General features: G+C 42.4%; 1 protein-coding gene across 1 annotated transcript in view; it reads left to right on the top strand.

The window, feature by feature from the left end:
- The window catches only part of LOC311238080 (cadherin-12-like), a gene marked incomplete at both ends in the record, with an annotated part of 187,865 nt that overhangs the window by 162,142 nt on the left and 3,529 nt on the right, over window positions 1-22,194 (top strand). The window contains 2 exons of the mRNA XM_084326050.1: window positions 3,118-3,235; window positions 21,589-21,840. Of these exons, the coding sequence (XP_084182176.1) occupies window positions 3,118-3,235; window positions 21,589-21,840 (370 nt within the window). The remainder of the gene's footprint in view (window positions 1-3,117; window positions 3,236-21,588; window positions 21,841-22,194) is intronic.

Genomic DNA, 22,194 nt, shown 5'->3' with positions numbered 1-22,194 from the left:
CACAGAAACATAATTCAGAATGGTATAATGCAGATCCTAGACTGTGAGAATCATTTCAGGAAGCGAGCTGTCATTTCTTTGCGGGGGCGTGGCCATGGTTCATCCAGCTAACTGAAGTTAACCCTGCTCCCGACCAGGCTCAAACTTTTTGATCTGTTGTCATGGTGATTTAGACAACCGAGCGTCGGGGAATGGGAAGGTCCGGCTTAAGTCAGACTTGACTGGAAATTATCCGGCTAACTCAGTTATCCAGGTACGGGGAACGGGGCCCTGATGACATCATCATTCGAATCTGGTCTCTCTGGTGTTCAGCTTAAGGAGATACTTGTTCATATTTGCTAATTGAGAGCTGTACCGTATAAATAACACATGGGAATTGTATTTTAGGATGGATTTTCCCTGAACAAGTCAAACATTTCATATTTCATGGGTCCAGAAAGCTCCTAACTCACCTTACATATATGGAGTGTGGTCTGTGGTCATCTTCTAACCACAGTCTAGATCTGTAAACAACATACACACATTTTGGAATTAAGCTTTTCTTTTTTGTAGGTAAAAGAGCACATTTAAAGACAGAAACAAATTTTGTGGCCACATTTTCATTCAATTTATTTTTTATTTTGTTTGTATCAAATATTTCTCCCCACTTTTCTATTTTTCTCCCATCCCAATTTCGTATTATCCAATTCTACCCTCCCCTGTCTCGAACGTTGTTAGACCATGCCTCCCACTGGTCGGCTGCAATGTGGACCAAGCCTTGCATCACGTGTCCCCTCCGGTACACAAGGACGCAGCTGTCGCATCTTTTCACCTGCACAGCGCGATCTCTCAGTGGCGAGGAGTAACGCATGGGAGGCTCACGCTGCCCCCGTCACTTCCTGATTCTGCTGCGCAGGCGCACCAACCGACCTGTAGGAGTCGCTGTTCACAATGTCCGATCTCCACCCACCAGCTTTCCCACCGCTAACATTGCCAATTGTGTTAGTATGAACGACCAGCCAAGCTGGTAGCAACGGCGAGAGCTGGGCTCGAACCCAGCATATCCTGCGTTAGTGGCGAGCGCATTGCCCACTGCGCCACTTAGCCGCCTCATTCCATTTTTCTTAAAATATATCTTAATGTCACTACTGTAGTGACTTTTCAATTGCAAATGCTTCAAGGACAGAACTCACCCCAGTCCGTAACCAGCTATATGTATACTAATTACCATGGTGGCACCATTAATGTTTCTACACTAAAACATGCGTTAGGAACTGGAGACTACTGTATATTTACATGTGTCCTGCATACATAAATGATCTATCCACATACATTAGACAGCTACATACTCTGAGTGATTAATTTCATATTTCTATAATTTGTGTACTTATATCGGTGCTGTCTATGTGTCATCTTCCACCATTCCTATAACCCTGTAGTCCTGTTGCTGCAACTAACACAATCCTCTTTTTCACAAAGCCTTATACCTAACCCCTGGGTTGTCACTAATATATCAAAATGTCCCTCTACACAAAAAAATAGTGCTTAGTTTCTGTATCTTAACTTGAGAGAAGGACTAAATACTTTATTAAATTTCAAACCTGTATTTAAACTCGAAAGGCAACTGAGGTTTCCCTCATTTACAGGCACGTTGAGTTGAGTATACATAACATCACACGGCATATAAAATCCTAACAATAAGACAACAAGACAAGCCAAAAAGCAAGGATAACAAAACAATAAAATTTACAACTTGATTGACAACGTTTGGACATCAAGGTTTCAAACTCTGCAACAGAGGGGATAATCTCAAACTTTAAGGACAGTTGAGTTAATTCAATGAGCTAGGGGCATCATAACAAAATGCAGATGTACTTGTTCCGAGCAGGGTACTCGAGGGACAGTTACATACGTTACATAGGATATAACAGGTTCTGTACGTTCCACACTTCCACTACAATACTGATGTAGTATAATGTAACATTTGACATGATAAGCCAGAAGCCTTGTCAGTCTAAAGTATGATTGCGGTTAATCGATTCTAGTCCGTTTATTGAATGAAACCAGATGAAGTATATGCGGTGCAGCGTACTTGAGATGATGCACTGCATATGAAACAGCTCTGCCATTAACGGCCAGGTCCCCAGTGTACTTCCTGTGGATAGGCCTGAAAACGATCAATGTTAAACCTTTTTTGATTGAACTTTGCTGTGTCATCATAGCGCTCCAGCTTCAAGGGTAATGCCCCTGCAGCATACAAATATTGTGTCCAGACATTGTTTGTCTGGGAACCTTCCGTAACTGTATTGCTATCTCTGGTGATTTCAATTCTACAGGAGTGTGTGTGTGTGTGTGTGTGTGTGTGTGTGTGTGTGTGTGTGTGTGTGTGTGTGTGTGTGTGTGTGTGTGTGTGTGTGTGTGTGTGTGTGTGTGTGTGTGTGTGTGTGTGTGTGTGTGTGTGTGTGTGTGTGTGTGTGTGTGTGTGTGTGTGTGTGTGTGTGTGTGTGTGTGTGTGTGTGTGTGTGTGTGTGGTGTAGTAGTCAGTAGTGTAGTCTTGATATTATCGAGTATTGGAAAAATGCATTTAATTTTCAGTCATACCAAATGTTTATACCTACTGTAAGTACTAAGTAGTTCATCTCATCAGCGAGCCAATCAGCATGTTTGTTCCAAGATATAAGGCTGGTGATTGGCCGTTTCTTCTGTTCATCCAATCCAAAATGGTGAGGCCTCCGATTGGCGAGGCACATAACCCAGTAAAGGTTTTGAAAAAAGCATAATTTTGGTGTCGGTATTCAATCCCAGGTATCGGTATTGGCACCGGTATTGGAACGTTTCAAATGATACCCAGCCCTAGGAAGGTGTAGACGGTATACCCACCTCGCTCAGCAGCTCACCATTCAATCATGTGTTATGAATCTGTTATGACACTGTTGTGAATGTGTTATGAACATCCAGTGAACTACGTAAACCAATGTCTAATGTTTTTTTCAAAAGGCCATTCACATTCCTATGGTTCATAATGAACACCCCATAGCATAATGTTGAATGCCGTATGCAGGTGTCAGTAGCCTGATAATGACTCTAATGTATGCATACAGGCAACCCCTAAATCGCTTTGATCTGTTTTCTTTATAGGTGATTCAAACCTTCAGCGCAAAAGACCAAGACGTGCCCAGTGCCGGTCAGCAGTTCTCCTTCAAACTGCCAAAGGAAGATGTGAAAAACAAGAACTTTACCATCCGGGACTTTGGAAGTGAGTCAACATAATGTCACAATTGCTCTCACAATCAGCAAGAACAAGGAACAGCTACACACCCCCTCAGAGATTTCTAAACTAAATATATATATTCGATTAGATTCAAACGTATTGTCATTATACAGCACAAGTACAGTAACACTAAAATAAGTTTGTCATCAGACCAGAGTACAACATGTAACAGTAAATGCCATTGATATTGGGTATAAAATATATAAATTAGTACTAGTGCGTATAGTGCTAATCAGGTTTATGTAAATAGTTGTAGTAATAATATGTACAATGATACAGGTATAAAGACACTATGGTAGTAGTCATACTGGCTGGCATCGTAACTAGTAGGTAAGGGATATGTACAGATATAGATGGTATCTACAGATATGTAAAAGTATTATGCAGGTATGTACAGACAGATGTGTATATATATATATATATATATATATATATATATATATATATATATGTATATATATATATATATTACAGTATATATATATATCCACATCTGTATATATATACAGCATTATTATACATACATACATACATACATACAAATCTAAAATATTAATTCAAAGTTACTTTGGAGATCTAGGTAACATGGCTGAAAATGTTATATTAAAGGTTTAGAATAGTTGAAATGGGAGTAATGCTAAATCATAAGCTACAGAGGTGGCCTAATTCAAACCACAAGTTAGTGAACATAATGGGTTGTTGTCTCATCACAATACTGTTAATCACACCAGAGAGAAAAATATGAAAGTACTATTGTCAGACAGTCGCGGACTGGGACCATAATTCCTACCGGGAATCTGACTCAGGCCTTATTTGGAGAGGTGGTCTTTGTGTGAAATGTCTCTAGTCTAGCTTAAGTTGTAGCTACAGAGCAGCCGTGTGTTACGACAACAAAGAACACGTTAAAACCAACAGATGCAGGTGATTAGTTCCTCCCTGACGTAGTGACCTTACAATTAATGTTTACAATGTTTCTTACATGTTGCTGTTTTATTTTAAATGTTTATCTTTTTATTTGTTTCCATTATTGAAATAAACAAATTAATGAATTAAATTAATTTGTTTTTGGATAACTTTATTTATTCTTGGGTAGGAATGCTAATATGACGTTGGTTACATGTTACCTATTTGTTCACTATAATATAATTCATAACTATAACTGCAAGTATACCAGGAAAAAGTTAAACAAAAACAAAACATGTAACTGTAGAAAAGCTTCAAATCACAGCAAACATTATTTAAAGAAGAGTGCTTCATAATAGTGTGTGAACTCTGTGGAAAGGTGATGGGCAAATCCTTTTCTTTTAAAACTCTTGAACTAAAAAAACAAACATCTGGAATTTACTATTCAATGAGCAGAAATAAGAAAAAAGTAAAATTGTAATTAGTTTAATTACAGCAACCAACACTGTCTATAGCTAATTTCACTGTTCATAACAACTGCAGGGGGTGCATTTTATAACTCGCCCATTTATACAGTCAACAGCTGCAAAAATAATTCTGATTGTATACAAGTCAATAGGAAAATGACCCAACTTCTCGATTTCTTAATCTTTATGCTTTCTTTCTTTATGAGTTTATGCCTGGTCTCAATCGCTAGTTCCAAGTCTTCTTCGAGTCAAATAGTCGATAAAAGGACTGCTAAAAAAAAACTTTTAGACAACAGACAAGTTAACTCATTCCTGCCTGCGGAACGAACGTATATTAGAGAGCACATCTCTGCGCAACTAGAAACACTTATACTGACCATGGCCTGCTTTGGATTTCAGTGGCCTGACTGCGGGCAACAAAATAATATAATATACAAATTAATAAAATAAAAAACATTGCCAGTCTGACAGGGCCAGGCCATGCCAGTCTGCCAGGCCACCGGGAAAACTCCCGGTGCGCCCGATGGTCAGTCCGCTAGCGGTCAGAGAGTTATAAGGGAACTGATGGTAGTTTAGGCCAAACTTTTAGTGAAGGTCGCTGCTGCCACCATGTGTAGCCTACTTGTTATGCATACCGTTAGCTAATGTTATGGATGTGTAAACAAACATTAGGCCTACTGACAATGAGAATTAGATAATAATAATAATGACCAGCAGTCCGTTATCTCAACTCATTACAGCCTTTAAAGGGGAACTATTTTACTATTTCTTTCACTATTTGGGCACTTTTACACAATTCCTGTGAGTCTATGGAACACCTCTGTAATATATATTTTTTTTTTATTCATTGTTTTGTATTTCTAATCAAGTCCTCAAAAACAGCATTTTTCTACCTCAAGATTTCGAGCTGTTTTGAGCCTGGGCTCCTAAACCACTGAGCACCGTCGTGTTCCCCTGGACATTAACATGCAGCAGTGACTATATGACATCACATATAGGCACATTTTCAAACGACTCAGTTCAGTGAGGGTGAATATTGTGAGAGGAGAATTGGAAGAATGCGCCAATATGAGAATTTTGAGACATAGATCATATTAATATAAGTTCACATAGCTAGGAAACAATGCTAAACACTCAAAAAGGCCATTTATAAGATAGTTCCCCTTTAAGTCAGGACTCCTGGGAAGGACAGATAGACTCTCGTGTTGCAAAGCTCCAGTAGTAGTAGCATTGCATGAGTTAGCTAACATAGCACATATGAAAATATGGATATACAGAAACATGAATACACATGTCTCCTATACTGTATGCCTTCAAAACAATCTATTTTCTCAAGCTATAGGGCCTACAAGCGTTCACATTGAAGTGCATTTAATGTTAGCTTCCTCCAGGCTCCGTACTTGATTGAATATGCAAATAAAAAACTTTTGTTTTACGAGGATGTAATATATGCCAGAGGCATCCTTCATTCAACTTCATTAATTTGCTTTTTCTTTAAAGCAACATGTAATTTGCTGTATAGGACTCTATTAAATATGGCTGCCCCCATGTTATGATGTCATCAGTCCTCCTGATCAACTCCACACTGACTGAGTTAACTAATGTCAGTAACCAAGATTTGGCAGCCGACATAGTGGTCTAGCTCTAGTCGACCCAATGCATGTGTGTGTGTCTGTGTGTGTGTGTGTTCCTGTGTACAAATAAAAACAATACTTCTAATGTTTGGAAGCAAATGTTAGCTCTAACACTTGCTAACAGTTAGACAAGGAGGCTAAATGGAGGGGAGGACATGGGCTAGATACATTTGGGTATAACATATGCACAGTAAAGATTTGTCAGCTTTACCATTCAGTTTTGTACCAGAACACTCCACCAGAACTATTATTTTATAGGGGTGTAACGGTACATGTATTCGTCCCGCGAATTTACGGTACGGCCGTCACGGTGCGGTACGTGCACCCATGCGACGAATACGCCCCACAGCGCAAACACACCCACATGCAGGCACTCGCGAGGTCCGTGCGAGAACAGCGCGCGTGGCCGGGCACACCAAGTCAGACTTCAGAGCGGCGAAAGTGCACGGAGGAGAAAGGCACATTTACATTGGAACAGCTGCAGGGTCATTACAGTTTTCTTTCGTTTTCTTGTTCGCCCAATAACATTAACCAAATGAAACCAATGGAAAGAAACACAAACGCGTCGCCGACACACACGGACGCGCGCGCCAACAAACACATCAACATTCTCCCCCGCCGGACTCACAGGCACAATCAAATAAAAAGAAGAAACATACTTTTCCGGACAGATCATCTGAGCTCCACTGTGTTTAAATCCAAATAATCCTCTGCCATTGTTGTAATATGTCATCTGTTCTCTAGTATTCAGTCTGGTCGTGAAGTTCAATTCTCTCTGGAAGTGAAACTGAAACTTAGCAAGGATAAGTTTAAAGGGGCAGTAGGCAAGTGGATGCCTGAACACAGAATGGCACCAGTATCACTGACTACCACGGCAAGCCTATAGAAAGTTATTCTATTTAATAATTATAATTATAATAATTATCATAAATATAATATATACATTTAATTAAAACATTTTAAATAAAAAAAAATAAATAAAATATATATACATTAATAATAATAATCAAAAAAGAATTCTTCTGTTGTACCGAACTCGTACCGAACCGTGACCCCAATACCGAGGTACGTACCGAACCGTGGCTTCTGTGTACCGTTACACCCCTATTTTACCTATGGTTGCCCCCCAGCACCTCTCCAGCAAGGTATCCCGGGAAGGCGGTATCCAAACATGGAGATTTGAGTTTACTTGCTTTAAAAGTGAAATAAAAATACTTGTGATGAATTAAGTGGCCAGTCACAGCTGTTGGCGACATATGATGTGGAACCGTATGGCTTACAAATGGAGACGACCCAGTAGTTAGGACTCAGAGTGCACACCGCTGTCAGACAGCCATTCCTAAGTTGCTGCGAGGATCTGACATGCCGCGCTGGAAAGTGAAGGTAAAATTCCGGTGAGGCGTCTTGCTCGAATGAAATCTAGGCCAAAAAAACAAATGTACACGGTAGCTTCACATTACCTTAACAGAGTGGAACATGACAGCATGGTGTCTGTGTGTGTAGAGAGGGATTGAGAGTATGTGAGCCACCTCACACCTACTCAAATAAATACACATAAAGTATAATAAAAGGGAGGAAAGAAAGTGAGCATAATGTAAAAGGCTGATATTCTCCGACAATCAGTGCTTTTAAATACATATTTTCATTCATCCCAGACATGTGCATTCATCAATACCAGAGCTAGTATGGTCTTTTTTTCCAATAATTAGATTAGATTAGATTAGATTCAAATGTATTGTCTTCATACAGCACAAGTACAGTACAATGGAAATAAGTTTGGCATCCAACCAGAGTGCAAATGTAGCAGTAAAGTGCAACAGCAATATACAATGTACATAATATACAAATTAGTACTACTGAGTGTAGTGCTAATCAGATGTATGTACTGTACAGAGTTGTAGTATACTATGTGCAGTGATACAGGTATAAAGACAGTATGGTAGTAGTCATACTGGCCAGCAGCATAACTAGTAAGAGTAGATATGTACAGATATAGATATAGTATCTCCAGATATGTAGAATAATTATATGCAGGTACTGTAACTTCACTACAGAGGGTGGTGAAGGCGGCAGGCAGGATCGTCGGGACTCCTCTACCAAACATCACCTCCGTCTTCACCTCCCGCTGCCTCCACCGCTCCAAATGTATCATCAAGGACCAGTCGCACCCAGCACATCACCTCTTTCAGCTCCTTCCTCAGGGAGGAGATACCGGTCAATACATGCTAAGAGTACACGATTTAAGAACAGCTTTTTCCCCCAAGCAGTTAGACTGTTAAACACTCATTGACTGTCCCCTCACGTGCACCATGCACTTACCACTGCACTTGATAATCTCTGATTACCACCCATTATGCACTTTATTATTTAAAATATTCTGTTATGTACAGTGTTATGTGTTATGTGTTCATGTATGTATTATGTACTACGGTCTGTGGGAGCTCCCCTGAAATTTCGTTGTATACTGTGCAATGACAATTAAAAGTCTATTCTATTCTGTAAGTACGGACAGGTGTGAATTAATAATGACATTCCTTTTCGTAATAGTAATCTTTCAAGGGTGGATTTGTGCCGTGTACTGTACACCTCCCAACTGGGAGTTTCTGAGCTCCGAATGGCTTTGAATGAAATGCAGTGTACAGTCTGTAAGGGTGACCAGGCAGAGGTGGCATGAAAGAAGTATGGTTGTAATAAGGCAGATTCCAGTGGTAACCAGGTGATTTATGGTGATGGAGAATATGTAGACAAAGAAAAAGGTTAAAATAAAAAACTCTTCAAAAGAACAAAACAAGGGCAGCTGGGTGGCGTAGCGGAGATTGTGCTCGTCACCAATGCAAGAGACTCCGGTATCGAATCCCAGTCTCAGCATTGCCTTCGACTTGGGCCGGCCGTCGTACTGGCTCATTTGGCAGAGTCAGCGGGTGGAAGTCAATGGGTGGGGATTGGACGTTGTGGACAGCGACTCCTACAGGTCGGTTGGGTGACACCTGCACAGCAGAGACAGGAAGTATCGGGGGCAGCGTGAGCCTCCCACGCGTTACCCCTCGCCACTGAGAGTCCGCGCTGTCTGGTGAAAAGATGCGACAGGCTGCCACCTCGTGTACCGGAGGGGACACGTGATGCAAGGCTTCTATCCTCACTACAACCGACCAGTGGGGGGCACTCAGCTCCAACATGTTGATGTGAGGGGTAGAGGGGTACTGGCTACTATTGCTTGTGACTGACACATCCCTCCCCAACCTGCCAGGGAGGCTTCTGTGAAGACCCGTCACATGTGATGGTGTGCTGCCCAAGGGTACGCCCCTCGAGAGGGTCGTGGAGTTGGTCCAGTGGTCCAGGTCGACTTTGACCGATGGTGGAATCCTTATAAGTTTAGGTCAAATTATGTCAGAGAAAACCACCTCTGTTGTTTGTGCGTGTGAAGCAGACCCACCACCGAGATAGCTGCAGCCATCCCTGCTAGGGTCCACCATTGGGGATCGGAATAGAAAGGGAGAATTCGGTGGGGAAAGCCAATTGACATGCACGCACGCACGCACGCACGCACGCTCGCACGCACGCACGCACACACACACGCACACACACAGACACACACACATAACTATAGAAAATGAACTGATGGTGACAAGGACTTAGATACACTGTCAGCTGTCACAGTAGAGGTACATTTTCATGTACCTGCTATGCCTCCCTGTCAGCTGTCACAGTAGAGGGAGGGGGGCATGTCTGTAGGCTGTCATTGATGAAGATCTATGAGCATACCCTACAACAATCCAGTCGAATCAATAGAATAGAATAGAATAGACTTTTAATTGTCATTGCACAGTATACAACGAAATTTCAGGGGAGCTCCCACAGACCGTAGTACATAATACATACATGAACACATAACACTAACACTGTACATAACAGAATATTTTAATAATAAAGTGCATAATGGGTGGTAATCAGAGATTATCAAGTGCAGTGGTAAGTGCATGGTGCACGTGAGGGGACAGTCAATGAGTGTTTAACAGTCTAACTGCTTAGGGGAAAAAGCTGTTCTTAAATCGTGTACTCTTAGCATGTATTGACCGGTATCTCCTCCCTGAGGGAAGGAGCTGAAAGAGGTGATGTGCTGGGTGCGACTGGTCCTTGATGATACATTTGGAGCGGTGGAGGCAGCGGGAGGTGAAGACGGAGGTGATGTTTGGTAGAGGAGTCCCCGACGATCCTGCCGCCGCCTTCACCACCCTCTGTAGAGCCTCTTGCTCTGCCTTTGTGCAGCTGGAGAACCACACAGACACACCGTAGGTCAGCACACTCTCAACCGCACAATGGTAAAAGTTGACAAGGAGATTTCGTGGCAGGCCAGCCTGCTTCAGCTTCCTTAGGTAGTATAGGCGTTGCTGAGCTTTTCCGATCACTGAGGCGGTGTTGGTGCTCCAAGACAGGGTCTCACTCACACTGAGACCCAGGAACTTGAACTCAGTGACCCTCTCCACTACTTCGTTGTTGATGAGCAGAGGGGAGTGGTCAGGCTTGATCTTCTAAAATCCACTATAATCTCTCTTGTTTTCTTATATTGAGCGCCAGGTTGTTATTATCACACCAGACTATAAGGTCCTCCACCTCCCTCCTGTAGGCAGACTCATTGTTGTTTGTTATGAGACCCACAACTGTGGTATCGTCTGCGAACTTGATGATGTAATTGGAGGGGTAGGAGGGGGAACAGTCGTGTGTGAGCAGGGTGTACAGTAGTGGGCTGAGTACGCAACCCTGCGGGGCGCCGTGCTGAGAGACAGGGTGGACGAGGTGTAGTTGCCCAGTCTGACGGCTTGTGTGCGGTTTGGAGGAAGTCCAGCACCCAGTTACACAGTGTATTACACAGACCCAGGGTTTGGAGTTTACTGATGAGTTTACGGGGGAGTATGGTGTTGAAGGCAGAGCTATAGTCGACAAAGAGCATTCTTACGTAGGTGTTTTCTCTCTAGGTGTTCTAGGGCGGTATGAAGCACAATGGCTATACCGCTATAGCATCTTCAGTTGATCTGTTCTGCTGTAAGCAAACTGGTATTGGTCAAAGGAGGCCGGAATGATGGATGTAATGTGTTTCCTGACCAGTTTCTCTAGACATTTAGCAGGGAGGGGGTGAGTGCCACGGGTCTGTAATCATTCAGGCACGTGACAACTGACTGCTTGGGTACTGGTATAATTGTGGATGTTTGAAGCATGCTGGGACATATGATAGTAGCAGGAAAGATTAAATATCTCTGTGAAGACCTCCGTCAACTGGTCCGCACACTCCTTCAGTATGCGGCCCACCACTCTATCAGGTCCTGCTGCCTTCCTTGGGTTGGTATTCCGGAGGCACACCTGACTTCATGGTGGCTCAGGACGGGGCTGTGCCGCTGGGGGGGAGGGGCTTATTAAGTTACAATCAAAACTATCCAGTTACTGTTTAGCTCATTAGCCTGTATGCCTACCAGAAACCCCAGTCGACATGTGTGATATGGATGATCAATTATGATATTAGAACATTATTTTCTTTAATATGAGAGAGAGAGAGAGAGAGAGGAGAGAGAGAGAGAGAGAGAGAGAGAGAGAGAGAGAGAGAGAGAGAGAGAGAGAGAGAGAGAGAGAGAGAGAGAGAGAGAGAGCTAAGTTCAGTGGATGGGACACAATAACTCGACCATATTTTCCACTGATTTCCCACATTACTAGCAAACGGTATCACCGCTAACAATAGCTAGTTGGCACATTTCGAACTGCTAAATACTTCAAGAATAGATAGACCCTACCAATACTTGCAAATAGTGTCAAAGCAATTCCTAAAGCGCTTAGAAATCTATATAAAACAGGATATTTATACTTTGTTTGGTCAATTGGCCACATACCTGATACCTTCAAAGTAACTCAACACACTCACTGACTCACGCTGACTGCCCAGTGCCTATGATGCATGCGTATGCCAGGGAGGGAGGGATTGTACCCGGGACTCTGGGCACCAATCTTCCGACGTGATATTTTGAGTCAATGAATATACCTGTTTGGCAGAGCAGGCTGTGTGCAAACAGGAATTTATTTATTTATATATAATAATAAAAAGAGAGAGAGAGAGAGAGAGAGAGAGAGAGAGAGAGAGAGAGAGAGAGAGAGAGAGAGAGAGAGAGAGAAAAAAGGCACTTTATCTCTAGGAGGCAAAACGGCAGGCGCTCAAGTACCCTTTGAGGTCTATGTATGCACGTGCCTGGTCAGTAGTAGTATTGGGGGTAGCAAAGTTCATCGCTCTGCAGCTAAGGAGAGAAGTTGTTGGCATCTGTGTGAAGAAAAAAAAACTAAAAACGCACAAGGCATAATAATAAGAACGCAACTCATAATAAGGGAGTAATGATAATGCCCCGGTAGGCACGGCGCGGGACCTTTGAAGTCGACCCAGAAAGGAGGCTATGGAAGCTGTGACACGGCAGAATGAAGCCGAGGGAAAGCAAAACGCATTCCCCCACCTTGACGAGTCCCGTCGTTTGAACCGTGATCCTGTTTTAACATTTTGGACACGCGCAGTCTTGCAGCTTTCCCGCCTGCCAGGAGCCTCTCTGGGAAAACATTCTCTCCAGACACACAGGCGAGATCTGACATACAGGCCACACTGGCACCACAGGCCCCTCCGACAGTTTCAGCAGGTAGAGGGAGAGAGAGGAACAATAATGTTGTGCATAACGTGTGCGGTGTGCTGGAAAAGCCTGACCAGCTGTCAGGGACAAACAGTCCCAGGTTTCGTAAGTGGAACAAACACGGCTTGACAGGGGTCAGGCAGTTTCCGCTGCAGCAGACAGGACGGGGCAGGTCCAGTCCCACGCATTCCCTTGCCTATCTTTATTCCACTAGCCCTCCCCACACCTCCGGCTGTCTCCCCAAACGTATTCCCTTTGCGTATTATTAGTTTTAGTATTTGTCATTGCTTAACCCTTTCACTACTACACTACAAGGGGTTAACGCTTAGGCGGCCGGGTAGCGCAGCGGACTAAGCGTCTGTCTACCACCGCAGAGACACTGGTATCAAATCCAGCTGTCAGCGGTGCCTCCGGCTTGGCCGGTCATCATACTGACACAATTGGCAGTGTCAGCGGGAGGGAAGCCGGTGGGTGGTAATCTGGTCGTTGTAAACAGCGACTCCTACAGGTCGGTCAGGGCGCCTGCACAGCGAGGAATGGATCTGGGTGAGGTAGTGTGCCCTCCCACGCGTTACACTCACCCAATGAGAGTCCTCGCTGCCAGGTGAAAAGAGGCTGCTGGCTGTCTCCTATGTATCAGAGGAAGCATGTGATAGACTTCAGGGCTCCCTAGACCGGCAAGTAGGGGGAAAATGCGCGCAACAACCAGGAAGGGGAGGGGGGAATTGGCATAACGACTAAATTGGGATGGGATAAAATACAAGAAAAATAGGAGGAGAAAAAGTGGATAAAAAAAAAGGGGGTTAACGCTTTCACTACCACACTACAAAGGGTTAACACTTTCACTACCACACTACAAAGGGTTAGCGCCCTTACTATCACACTACAGAAGGTTAACCCTTTCACAACCACACTACAAAGGGTTAACACTTTCACTACCACACTACACAAGGTTAACCCTTTCACTACCACACTACAAAGGGTTACCCCTTTCACTACCACACTACAAAGGGTTAACGCTGCCACTACCACACTACAAAGGGTTAACACGTTCACTACCGCACTACAAATGGTTAACACTTTCACTACCACACTACAAAGGGTTAACACTTTCACTACCACACTACAAAGGGTGACTGTTCGCGGACGACTCAGCCCTGCTGGTCTCTGACAGGGACAAGTTGCAGGTTGAAAAAGCCCTCAGCTCTGAACTCGGCAGAATCTGCACCTGGCTCGCTGATAACAAACTATCGTTACACCTGGGTAAAACAGAGTTGATTTTCTTTGGATCAAATAACAAACTCAACGGCTTCTCTGTTACAGTGGGTGACAATATTGTCACAAGGAAAGATGAAATTACATACCTGGGCCCTCATTTATCAACTTTTCTTAGAAAGTATTCTACTTCCGTTCGTAAGCACAGAATTTAGAATGTGTGCATGCACAAAAAAAAACAGGATTTATCACACATGCGTACACAGGTCCTACGCACACCTGTCTTGATAAATATCACCTTGCTCCTTAGCTGGAGCTTGTGCACTGTTTTAAGTATTTGCATACCAGAACCACCCCGATTAACCATATACGGTAATGGAACACCCCCATGAAATGTGGAAAAGTGGACTAAGCCGAGGGAAGCGTGTTATGGAGAAATACGTGACAGGCTGACAGACGTGTACACGTACGGTGATGTCGGATATGATATCTATTAACCATTGCTGCCTGGGCAGCGCAAACACTAATAAAGACTGTGCTGGAATATGACTGCCTTTTTCCGTTTTGTTCGATTATTACCCAGGGATTAAAGTTCTCCTCAATTTTATTCCAAATCGCGACGGATTTTCCGTAAATTTTCTACCTGCTGCATATGATTTCTAGAGGCATACAATCTATTTTGATGTCAGTATTGGGTAGCCTATATAAACAATAATACGAGAGCATATACAAGAACAATGAATCTCACTGCCATGTATGATGTAGCCTATACGCCATGTGTAGCCTGCCTATGTGATCAATACAAACATGAACTTGAATTCCATCATGTCTGTGTGCGGGAGCTCACAAGGCTGTTGTCACAATGGGTGGTACAGTAATAACAGTCTATTACTCGATCAATCTACAATATCACGATGGACCGTGCCATGTAGCCTATGTATAGCCTGCCTATGTGATCAATAAAAACGCGAACTTGAATCCCATCATCATATTTACATAGTCTGTCCACTATGTTTATTACTTTGTTATTCCCCCCCCCCCTATCTATGTAAAGCGACCTTGCATGGGTCTCTTGAAAGGCGCTATATAAAATGAAGCTATTATTATTATTGTTGTTGTGTACATTATTATTATCATGTCTGTGCGCGGAGCTCAGTGAAGTTTCAACAGAGCGAGGTAATCTATTCTAACCAACAAATTGAAGTAGAAAGCATTTCGTTGTGGCCAATCTTATTTGGAAACATGACACAAAATAATAGTATGTCGCTTTTTATTTGAAACAATATTTAATGGCGTTTGGAGGTGGGTGTTCTGCGTCTGCCCCCCGTGCCAAACAAGCAAGCCAACCTCTTGTTCACGCATGAGTTCGTTATAATTACACTACTGTCGCTATTTCACAATGAACTATAATGAATTACGGTTCATACAGAACATGCGCCAGTGTCGGGAGTAATGCACGAAAGCTTATTTCCGCGTTGAAACTGCATGAACTGAGGAGCACATAATGCCGTCCGTCTGCAGTAACGATCTTCTACCACGGGGCGTCAGCTACGCATGCTCCGAGCTGTGCGTAAATATAAGCACAAAGTCAAGTTCATGTTCAAATTGATAAATCCCACACTTTGCTTAGAAATGGTTGTATGCACGGGTTAAGCACATATCTGTGCGTACGCAACGTTGATAAATGAGGGCCCTGGGTTCCATCTTAGAGGCAAATCTTTCCTGTGACAAAATGGCAACCAATGTAATCAAAAAAGTCTACCAACGAACAGGATTCTTGTACCGGATCTCCTCTCTGGTAAACAAGAATACCCTGAAGACTCTAACAGGAGCACTCATTTAAGTGTAGTACGACTATGCTTGCATCTCATGGTACCAAAGCACCTCAAAGGCCCTAAAACAAGACTACAAACATCACAAAACAAACTGGTCAGACTACTGCTTGACCTTACTCCTAAAACCCACCTTATACCCCTGCCCATTTTGACAACCTAGGATGGCTTAGACTAGAGTAGACGACAGAGTACAGCAACTTGCAATGGGCCTGGGCCCCGTTCCCCGTACCTGGCTAACTGAGTTAGCCGGATAATTTTCAGCATAGCTTGACTTAAGCCAGACATTTCCATTCCCCGACGTCGGATTTTCTAAATCGCCATGGTAACAGATCAGAAAGTTTGAACCTGGTCGAGGGCAGGGTTAAGTTCAGTTAGCTGGATAAACCATGGCCACGCCCCCGCAAATAAATGCCAGCTCGCTTCCTGAAATATTTCTCACAGTCTAGATCCCATTATGCCATTCTGAATTATGTTTTTGTGCTTCGTTTGAAATGTAAAATAATACCTAAAGTGCTGATAATAAATCATATTCAGCCTATGAATTTACTTTGTCCTATATAATGCACGTCATATTTATACGGATACGGTGCTCGCGACACACACAGTTATTTTAATAACGGACTAAACGGATCATTGCAAATGTGAATCCCGCAGGGATATTTTAATGAATGAAACCTATCGGGTGTTTGGCTCTGATTAGTTTAATATTCTATATACGTTTCATTCAAGCTGAAGCGTCTATGCGCGGATTGTGGATATGAATTATGAGGAATCTGAATCTGTGGAGTATTTAATTGTATCACTGTCACTGTGACAGTGTCACACGTTATTGTGATATTGTAACTGGGATTAAAATATATGAGGAGATGCGCTGTTTGATGGATTTGATGACGTGACGTGACTTGATAAATTGAATGAGCCTTTGACGTTTTTGATGAATGAATTTGAGAAAATGCATTTATCTTTTCAAGCACTGTTATCTGATGATGAACATGAGGTGTCACTGGTATAAACCAAAGGGTAATCAATTCAATGCATGTATGGATTAGGTCCGAAACAGATTAAAACCTGATTAATAGTGTAACTGCAAGCCTCCCTCCAAGCCTCTCTTTGGAAACCATGTATTTATATAGTACATAATACCTAAGCACATACAGTACAGATATCCTCATAATATAATTCGTATCAATTAGATATACTATTTGGGCTTGTTTTTATCCTTATTCTGAGAGAGTTGAACTAATTATTTTCGCTAGCAAGATCTCATTTGATTATTCATTCCATAAGCCTACTGCCAGCAGGCACGTTTAAAGAAATATAATCTGATTGATTGGGGTAATGAGGGACTTAAAATTAGCCTATAGATTATGCATTTAACTTGTCGGCGAGGCTATTGAGCCGTACTGCATTGTACCCATTCTGTTAATAAAGTTTTAAATCAATCAATCAATCAATCAATGCCGTTAGAAGATCAGGATTTCTGCGATCGACACCTGCTGTCTTTTCAGCTGAGGCGGCCGGCCGCGCGCAATTATCCTGAGTCTCAAGTCTGGTTCAAATGAACGAGACTGAATCCACCTTCGAGGAACAGGAACATCCCGGATTCAAACATCGGGTTAATTGAATCTGGATAATGGGACTTTTGATCGACTTAGTTGAACCAGGTATGGAATAGGGCCATGGTCTACAAGATACACTACACCACTAAGATACCCATGTACATGTCGAAATACTTCCCAAAGGTCAGTGAATTCCACGACCACAACACAAGAGAGTTCCACAAATCATGTTCAACCCATATTCGGCTCAAACAAGGGACTAAACACGTTTTGCAATTATGCCACAACAATGTGGAACGCCCTACCCACAGCCGTAAAATAATGTGAATCCCTGCCCTCCTTCAAAACCGCTCTCAAAGAGCACCTACAAGTGGTTGCAATTAGAAACTGGCCCCTGGTAAATGTCCACCCCCCCCCCCCCCCCCCCCCCCCACCATACCCCCTCCAAAGTACAGTTTCTTCCCCTTTGAATGTATATATATTTTTTATGATCTCTTTCTTGTAAACAGTACTGTATATTTGTATGTCTTGCATGTCATAAATGTCTTGATGAAACAGTACTGTATGCTACTACAGACTGTGGTAGTGAAAGGGTTAATATTATATTTCTACGGAATTATGTCACCCTAAAGAATAGATGACAAAAGTCTAACTGGTCTGCATGGTTCTTCTCGGGTAGTGTGTGTGTGTGTGTGTGTGTGTGTGTGTGTGTGTGTGTGTGTGTGTGTGTGTGTGTGTGTGTGTGTGTGTGTGTGTGTGTGTGTGTGTGTGTGTGTGTGTGTGTGTGTGTGTGTGTGTGTGTGTGTGTGTGTGTGTGTGTGTGTGTGTGTGTGTGTGTGTGTGTGTGTGTGTGTGTGTGTGTGTGTGTGTGTGTGTGTGTGTGTGTGTGTGTGTGTGTGTGTGTGTGTGTGTGTGTGTGTGTGTGTGTGTGTGTGTGTGTGTGTGTGTGTGTGTGTGTGTGTGTGTGTGTGTGTGTGTGTGTGTGTGTGAGAGTTTGTGGTGTTTTTTACTGCACTTATGCAGTAAAAAAGAGATTGATTGAGATTGAAAAAGAGTGATTTTGCTAGGTGAGTAGCACTTCGATAATGCACAGGTGTTTGATAAATCACCGCCTCTGATCACATTCAGAGGGGCGAGGATTCCGTGTCGGACAGGAAAGGTTATCAGGCGTTGAACAGATTCATCATGTTGATATGTAGAACCTTGAAGCTTGTAGTACAGACGGTAGGCTAATTGATGTCGGGCTACACTGGGGACAGTATTTATTTATTTTGGTCAAAACTACTCTGTATAAAGGTGGGTATATTTTGTACTGCTATTGTTTGATAGGCTAACAGTAGTCTGAAAACATCATTCTGTCTATGTCTGACTTTTGGAAGTTGCCTTTCTGCATATCTCCTGGATACACATACACATAGTCAAGCCAAGCACTATGTTCTCTGTTTCTTTGCTTGCATGTAATTTTAGCCATCTTAATTGTTAGTTTCATTGTGTATTGTATGTTGAGTACTGGCTTTTAATAATTAGTAACATTGATGAGCATTCTAAAAGCAATTCTTAAAAATATTCAATTTTAAAAACAATCTTAAATTGTATTTAACACTGTATTTTGTATTTTGTTTTGTTTTGTTTTTTGTTTTCTGTTTCTTTGCTTGCATGTAATTTTAACCATCTTAATTGTTAGTTTCATTGTGTATTGTATGTTGAGTACTGGCTTTTAATAATTCTGTTTTGCAACAATTGTTTTTGTATGTTTTTTGTGTGGACCCCAGGAAGACTAGCTGGTTGCCATGGCACCAGCTAATGGGGATCCGTAATAAAATCAAATCAAATCAAGCAGCCTACACACTTAAACCCCCTACAAATGTGCAGCAACTAGTTCCCTACAAATTTGAGACGTGTTTGAAAACCCCCCAAAGGCCTTCTCAAAGCCTCTCCCAGCTTTCATGAAGGTTTTATTTTGCGATGGCTGAACTGGTATTAGTCCAGTGAATGTAAATAAGTGTAAGTACAGTTTCAATTAAGCATTACATCACGTGCAGGAGTGTGTTATAAGAATTAGAGCATGCCTAGGGGTGGTTGTTAGGCCCGAGGCGCAGCCGAGGGTTGTTAGACCCCCCTAGGCATGCTCTAATTCTTATAACACACGACTACAAGTGGTGTAATGTCTTTTATACAATTGCTGAATTCATCCAACCTTATTGCTATACAATAAACACACATTAATTGAAGCATAATGGAGATTTATTCACAAAACCATCTGCAGAAAAAGTTGGTAAAAAAAAAGAAATAAGAAGTTGCCTCCGTGTCTAGAAGCAGCTGGGAGGTGCGGTTTTTCAAAGCATGCCATCTAACAGTGAAGTTAGCGGTTGTTATTGGATTGATTGATTGATTGATTGAAAGTTGTATTACAGATAGACAGTGCTACATCTATACATATGTTGCTTCAAAGCATGCCATCTAACAGTGAAGTTAGCGGTTGTTATTGGAATGATTGATTGATTGATTGAAAATTGTATTACAGATAGACAGTGCTACATCTATAGGTTGCTTCAAAGCACGCCATCTAACAGTGAAGTTAGCGATTGTTATTGGAATGATTGATTGACTGAACATTTTATTACAGATAGACAGTGCTACATCTATACATAGGTTGCTTCAAAGCATGCCATCTAACAGTGAAGTTAGCGGTTGTTATTGGAATGATTGATTGATTGATTGAAAATTGTATTACCAGATTGCAGAATGGGTACAATACATTACAGCTCAATACACACAATTGTTAAGGGGATGCAGACCAGAGAAAGACTTTTGTCTTGTTTACATCAGGGTCCCCCATTTTCAATGCATCATAACATATATGACATACATGACATACAGATAGACAGTACTGGTACATCTATACATTTATGACATACCAGTTTTACAAATACAGTACTGTTTTTGTAGGGTAATTATGGTTTATATACATTGAGGTTCTGGGGTCACGTGGAGTGTATTATATACGAAATAACAACCGTCGGCTTTCCTTTTCTAAGCATTTCCCGTATTTCTGCAATCTATGCGCCAATAATAACGAGTTGAGTTCTATTATATGCTGGGTAGGCTGACAGTGCCAGTGGCCACTGCCCCTCGCGATTTGTATTTTGTTTTACAATGAGTCATGACAAACCAATTACATAATCCAACATTGTGTAAACAACTAACATATTCCAGGTAAATGTATCTATTTTGAATGAGTTGTTATGACTGAATCAATACATCCATTCATAAAGATTATTGTTCGCCATCTTGGTTTCATTCAGTCAAAGAATGAACGGCAGAGTGATTCGGAAACAAAGTAATTCGGTTGTGGGCGGGTTCTGGGATCACGTGGAGTGTGTTATACTCAATAACAACCGGCAACTTCACTGTTTCAGCCAATCAGAATCAAGAAATTTGCATGCCATTGTATAATATAATTTAATGACATTAGGAGTTTCTGAAAGCCATTAATTTCTCACATCGAATGCCCAACACACGCAGACATTCAGGACGCCGACTAATCTCAATTTCACCAATTAATTTGTCCATGTCAACAAACATGATCATTTTGTCTTGGTTATAAATAATTATCTGTAAGAGATTACTCTAAGTTACTACATAACTATATAAAAATGGCTAGCAGATAATATGTTGGTGATACAAGAATCTGAGCAAATTTTATTGTTGCACTCGTGGCTCTGGATCAGAGCATCTGCTAATCGGGCCTTCTCAGTTGCATCCCTACACTGTGGAATCACCTCCCCCATCCTTCTCTTGAAACCTATTTTTGCCTGTGTGTGTGTATTATTTATGTTTTTTGTTTACTATTCTTGATCTTCTTGCTTTTATGTCTTAGGTCTACATTGAATCGTTGTTGTTTGTAGTCATTATCGTTAGCACTTGAATCACTCATAAAAAAACACATTGATCAACGTTCGTCATCTTTTGAATGTGCTTTCTAATTAAATTTGACTTAACCGATTCGCCTGCTAAACGCCTTATATGTAAAAATGTATGAACATGATGTCTTCTGATGGCTTGTTCCTAGACAACACCGCGGGGATCGTGACCAGACGCAGTGGCTTCCGGCGGCGCTTGCAGGAAATCTACGTCCTCCCCGTGGTGATTGAGGACAACGGCTACCCACCCAAGTCCAGCACGGGCACGCTGACCATCCGCGTGTGCGGCTGCGAATCGGACGGCTCCCTCCTGACGTGCAGCGCGGAGGCCATCTTCCTGCCGGTGGGCCTCAGCACGGGGGCTCTGATCGCCATCCTCCTGTGTATCGTCATCCTATTAGGTGAGTGGCTCCCATTGACTCACACAGCCTAATTATTCGCCGTGTGTACACAATGTACGGTAAATAATTAATTCATGGAGTACAACTGACCCCGAAGGCTTCTTGAGTCGACCGTCGCCGCTGGAGACGCGGCGCTCTAGCATCCCTCTCGAAGTGTCCGCCGTTGATTAAGGTACTTGTGAATTCAGCCGGTCAATGAGGCGTGCTAGATTAGCGGGAGGGCACCTCATCCTGATTGGCTCTATAAACCACATCCAATCCCATCACACCGTGGCTGCTCCCCCAGACTCCAGCTTTAACTTTCCCCACAAGGTCACGGTTGTAAAACCCCTTCCAAAGCGTCCCCTCCGTTAA

Source organism: Notolepis coatsorum, assembly GCF_963971535.1.
Source record: "Notolepis coatsorum genome assembly, chromosome: 12".
In the NCBI taxonomy this organism is placed as follows: domain Eukaryota; kingdom Metazoa; phylum Chordata; class Actinopteri; order Aulopiformes; family Paralepididae; genus Notolepis; species Notolepis coatsorum.
Note: the sequence above shows the minus strand (reverse complement) of the source record. Positions and strands in the feature narration are given on the sequence as shown.